The sequence below is a fragment of the Pristiophorus japonicus genome, chromosome 2 (assembly GCF_044704955.1).
Source record: "Pristiophorus japonicus isolate sPriJap1 chromosome 2, sPriJap1.hap1, whole genome shotgun sequence".
Lineage (NCBI taxonomy): Eukaryota > Metazoa > Chordata > Chondrichthyes > Pristiophoridae > Pristiophorus > Pristiophorus japonicus.
Window position 1 is genome coordinate 6,260,263 of NC_091978.1, and position 5,966 is coordinate 6,266,228.

The 5,966-nt window shown below is 55.1% G+C and overlaps 1 protein-coding gene across 1 annotated transcript in view; it reads left to right on the forward strand.

Annotated features, from left to right (window-relative positions):
- Positions 1-994: 994 nt before the first annotated feature.
- Positions 995-5,966, forward strand: part of LOC139228338 (protease-associated domain-containing protein 1-like) — a 12,831-nt gene continuing 7,859 nt past the window's right edge. The window contains exon 1 of the mRNA XM_070859517.1: positions 995-1,073. Within this exon, the coding sequence (XP_070715618.1) occupies positions 1,007-1,073 (67 nt within the window). The 5' untranslated portion in view covers positions 995-1,006. The remainder of the gene's footprint in view (positions 1,074-5,966) is intronic.

A 5,966-nucleotide genomic window follows, 5' to 3' on the forward strand; every position in this document is an offset into this window, starting at 1 on the left:
ATTGTCTGCATGCCAGACACGAGACTCCCAAAGCAAGCTCTCTACTCGGAACTCCTCCACGGCAAGCGAGCCCCAGGTGGGCACAGGAAATGTTGCAAGGACACCCTCAAAGCCTCCCTGATAAAATGCAACATCCCCACCGACACCTGGGAGTCCCTGGCCAAAGACCGCCCTAAGTGGAGGAAGTGCATCCGGGAGGGCGCTGAGCACCTCGAGTCTTGTCGCCGAGAGCATGCAGAAAGCAAACGCAGGCAGCGGAAGGAGCGTGCGGCAAACCAGTCCCACCCACCCTTTCCTTCAACCACTGTCTGTCCCACCTGTGACAGGGACTGTGGTTCTCGTATTGGGCTGTTCAGCCACCAAACGACTCATATTTAGAGTGGAAGCAAGTCTTCCTCGATTCTGAGGGACTGCCTATAATGATTGGGCGGCCGGCGCGGACATGATGGGCCGAAATGGCCTCCTTCCGTGCTGTAAATTTTTATGATTGTACGAGGCATTGGCGGACTAGGCTAGGGTTGGGACCTAAGCTTGAGGGGACAGGGTCATTGGCGAGTGGGGCGGGGGTCTGTATATGTAGCCCAGGTGAAGGCGTACCTGGTCCTGTGGGTCAGTGGGCGGAACAAGGGCCCAGGTACCTTGTATCCTCAGGCAACCAGTGGCTAGATTGTTAAGAGTCTGGTGTGACTGACAGCTCAACCAGCCAATCACTTGCTGCCATTGTCATATATGTACTATCCAATCCCAAACAGAGCAGAGTGACCAATCAGAATTCAGCCCCACTGCCTGTCACTGGACCAATCAGGGTCTGGCACAGGAACAGAACGCCCTACACATGATTGGCAGCCGTGTTGACCAATGGTGGGGGGGCTCTCCTTTGAGCTGGCCAATGAGGAGAGGCGCGGGGCTGATGGACAGAGAAGGCGACCAATGGGGAGCGGGCTGGGGGCGGGCCCTGCGACCCCGGGAGCCCGTCGGCTGATTGACAGGGGCTGCAGGAGCGAGGATGTGGCCGCTGGTGTACGGCTGCTTGCCGGCTCTCGTCCTGCTGCAGCAGCCGCTGGTGCCTGCAGGTGAGTCAATGCAACCGGCTCTGGTTAATGCATGCGGAAATTTTAGCCAGAGTAGCAGGCAAGGGGGCCTGTGGGGGAGTGAGAGACCATTTGCAAGCACTGCTGCAGGGCTAAAGGCATATCAGTTGGGTTTGACACTTCAGGGGGCCCCGGCCCTTGCGGTGAAAGGCAGCAAAGTGGGGGGAGGCGCTTGGCCATTGCAGCCCAGTGCAGGTATCAGGTCTGGATCAATGGTAGCACTCTCATCTCTCAGGCATTCAGCAGGTATGACAGTCCAGTCAACCCAGTCCTGTACTTCTCGCCTCTGAATCAGAAGGTTAAAAGAAAAACTTGCATTTATATAGCGCCTTTCACGACCACCCGACGTCTCAAAGTGCTTCACAGCCAACAAATTACTTTTGGAGTGCAGTCACTGTTGTATTGCGGGAAACGCGGCAGCCAATTTGTGCACAAGCAAGCGCCTGCAAACAGCAACGTGATGATGACCGGATAATCGGTTTTAGTGATGTTGATTGAGGGATAAATATTGGCCCCAGGACACTGGGGACACACTGCTCCTCTTCAAAATAGTGCCGTGGGATCTTTTACATCCACCTGAGAGGGCAGACGGGGCCTCGGTTTAACGTCTCATCCGAAAGAAGGCACCTCCGACAGTGCGGCACTCCCTCAGCACTGCACTGCAGTGTCAGCCTAGATTTAGGTGCTGTGGGTTCAAGTCCCACACCAGAGATTCGAGTGCAAAGTCCAGGCTGACACTCCCAGTGCAGTGCTGAGGCAGTGCTGCGCTGTCGGAGGTGCCGTCTTTCGGATGTCCGTGCCAGTCGAAAAAGAATGACCCAGCCTAATCCCACCTTCCAGCACTGGGTACATAGCCCTGTAGGTTGAGGCTCTATAAGTGCACATCCAAGTACTTTTTAAATGTGATAGTTCCTGCCTCTTACAACCCTTTCAGGCAGTGATTGTAATGCCCCTATTTAAAAAAGGAGGCAGACAAAAAGCAGGAAACTATAGACCAGTTAGCCTAATATCTGTCATTATGAAAATGCCGGAGTCCATTGTTAGGAAGCAGTAGCAGGACATTTGTAAAAGCATGTTTCAATCAAGCAGAGCCAGCATGGTTTTATGAAATGAAAATCACGTTTGACAAATTTGCTGGAGTTCTTTGAGGATGTAACGAGCAGAGTGGATAAGGGGGAACCAGTGGATGTGGTGTATTTGGATTTCCAGAAGGCATTCAATAAGCTGCCACATAAGAGGTTTCTGCACAAGATAAAAGTTTACGGGGTTGGGGGTAATATATTAGTAGGGATAGAGGATTAGTTAACTAACAGAAAACACAGAGTCGCAATAAATGGGTCATTTCCCGGTTGGCAAACAGTGACTAGTGGGGTGCCGCAGGGATCAGTGCTGGGTCCTCAACTATTTACAATCTATATTAATGACTTGGATGAAGGGACCAAGTGTAATGTAGCCAAGTTTGCTGATGAATGGGAAAGCAAGTTGTGAGGAGGACACAAAAATTCTGCAAAGGGATATAGACAGGCTAAGTGAGTGGGCAAAAATTTGGCAGATGGAGTATAATGTTGGAAAGTGTGAGGTTATCCACTTTGGCAGAAAAAATAGAAAAGCAAATTATGATTGCAAAGTGCTGCAGTACAGAGGGACCTGGGGGTCCTTGTGCATGAAACACAAAAAGTTAGTACGCAGATACATAGAAACATAGAAAATAGGTGCAGGAGTAGGCCATTTGGTCCTTCAAGCCTGCACCACCATTCAATATGATCATGGCTGATCATTCACCTCAGTACCCCACTCCTGCCTTCTCTCCATACCCCCTGGTCTCTTTAGCCGTAAGGGTCATATCTAACTCCCTTTTGAATATATCCAACTAACTGGCCTCAACAACTTTCTGTGGTAGAGAATTCCACAGGTTCACAATTCTCTGGGTGAAAAAGTTTCTCCTCATCTCAGTCCTAAATGGCTTACCCCTTATCCTTAGACTGTGACCCCTGGTTCTGGACTTCCCCAACATTGGGAACATTCTTCCTGCATCTAACCTGTCCAATCTCTTCAGAATTTTATATGTTTCTATGGGATCCCCTCTTATTCTTCTAAATTCCAGTGAATATAAGCCTAGTCGATCCAATTTTTCTTCATATGTCAGTCCTGCCATCCCAGGAATCAGTCTGGTGAATCTTTGCTGCACTCCCTCAATAGCAAGAATGTCCTTCCTCAGATTAGGAGACCAAAACTGCACACAATACTCAAGTTGTGGTCTCACCAAGGCCCTGTACAACTGTAGCAACACCTCCCTGCTCCTATAGTCAAATCCTCTCGCTATGAAGGGCAACATGCTATTTGCCGCCTTCACCGCTTGCTGTACCTACATGCCTACTTTCAATGACTATGTATCATGACACCTCCCCTTTTACGAGAGAGAGGGAGTAGGCGAGAGCGAGAGCGAGAGCGAGAGAGAGAGAGAGGGTGGGTGGATGGGTGTAGGGGAGAGAGAGTACAGCAAGTGAACAAGAAGACAAATGGAATGTTGGCCTTTATTGAAAGAGGATAGAGTATAAAAGCAGAGAAGTCCTGCTACAACTGTACAGGGTATTGGTGAGGCCACATTTGGAGTACTGCGTTCAGAGATGGTTTACTAGGTTGATTCCGGAGATGGGGTGTTGACTTATGAAGATAGATTGCGGCTATACTCATTGGAGTTCAGAAGAATGAGAGGTGATCTTATCGAAACATATAAGATAATGAGGGGGCTCAACAAGGTGGACTCAACAAAGGCCGACATTCCATTTGCCTTCTTGATCACTTGCTGTACTCTCTCTCCCCTACACCCACCCTCTCTCTCTCCCTACACCCACCCTCTCTCTCTCTCTCTCCCCTACACCCACCCTCTCTCTCTCCCCTACACCCACCCTCTCTCTCTCCCCTACACCCACCCTCTCTCTCTCCCCTACACCCACCCTCTCTCTCTCCCCTACACCCACCCTCTCTCTCCCCTACACCCACCCTCTCTCTCCCCTACACCCACCCTCTCTCTCCCCTACACCCACCCTCTCTCTCCCCTACACCCACCGTCTCTCTCCCCTACACCCACCCACTCTCTCCCCTACACCCACCCTCTCTCTCCCCTACACCCACCCTCTCTCTCCCCTACACCCACCCTCTCTCTCCCCTACACCCACCCTCTCTCTCGCCTACACCCACCCTCTCTCTCCCCTACACCCACCCTCTCTCTCCCCTACACCCACCCTCTCTCTCCCCTACACCCACCCTCTCTCTCCCCTACACCCACCCTCTCTCTCCCCTACACCCACCCTCTCTCTCCCCTACACCCACCCTCTCTCTCTCCCCCCTACACCCACCCTCTCTCTCTCTCTCTCCCCTACACCCACCCTCTCTCTCTCCCCTACACCCACCCTCGCTCTCTCTCCCCTACACCCACCCTCGCTCTCTCCCCTACACCCACCCTCGCTCTCTCCCCTACACCCACCCTCGCTCTCTCCCCTACACCCACCCTCGCTCTCTCCCCTACACCCACCCTCGCTCTCTCCCCTACAACCACCCTCGCTCTCTCCCCTACACCCACCCTCGCTCTCTCCCCTACACCCACCCTCGCTCTCTCCCCTACACCCACCCTCGCTCTCTCCCCTACACCCACCCTCGCTCTCTCCCCTACACCCACCCTCGCTCTCTCCCCTACACCCACCCTCGCTCTCTCCCCTACACCCACCCTCGCTCTCTCCCCTACACCCACCCTCGCTCTCTCCCCTACACCCACCCTCGCTCTCTCCCCTACACCCACCCTCGCTCTCTCCCCTACACCCACCCTCGCTCTCTCCCCTACACCCACCCTCGCTCTCTCCCCTACACCCACCCTCGCTCTCTCCCCTACACCCACCCTCGCTCTCTCCCCTACACCCACCCTCGCTCTCTCCCCTACACCCACCCTCGCTCTCTCCCCTACACCCACCCTCGCTCTCTCCCCTACACCCACCCTCGCTCTCTCCCCTACACCCACCCTCGCTCTCTCCCCTACACCCACCCTCGCTCTCTCCCCTACACCCACCCTCGCTCTCTCCCCTACACCCACCCTCGCTCTCTCCCCTACACCCACCCTCGCTCTCTCCCCTACACCCACCCTCTCTCTCCCCTACACCCACCCTCTCTCCCCCCTACACCCACCCTCGCTCTCTCCCCTACACCCACCCTCGCTCTCTCCCCTACACCCACCCTCGCTCTCTCCCCTACACCCACCCTCGCTCTCTCCCCTACACCCACCCTCGCTCTCTCCCCTACACCCACCCTCGCTCTCTCCCCTACACCCACCCTCGCTCTCTCCCCTACACCCACCCTCGCTCTCTCCCCTACACCCACCCTCGCTCTCTCCCCTACACCCACCCTCGCTCTCTCCCCTACACCCACCCTCGCTCTCTCCCCTACACCCACCCTCGCTCTCTCCCCTACACCCACCCTCGCTCTCTCCCCTACACCCACCCTCGCTCTCTCCCCTACACCCACCCTCGCTCTCTCCCCTACACCCACCCTCGCTCTCTCCCCTACACCCACCCTCGCTCTCTCCCCTACACCCACCCTCGCTCTCTCCCCTACACCCACCCTCGCTCTCTCCCCTACACCCACCCTCTCTCTCTCTCTCTCTCTCTCTCCCCTACACCCACCCTCTCTCTCTCCCCTACACCCACCCTCTCTCTCTCTCTCTCTCTCTCTCTCCCCTACACCCACCCTCTCTCTCTCCCCTACACCCACCCTCGCTCTCTCTCTCCCTACACCCACCCTCTCTCTCCCCTACACCCACCCTCTCTCCCCCCTACACCCACCCTCTCTCCCCCCTACACCCACCCTCTCTCCCCCCTACACCCA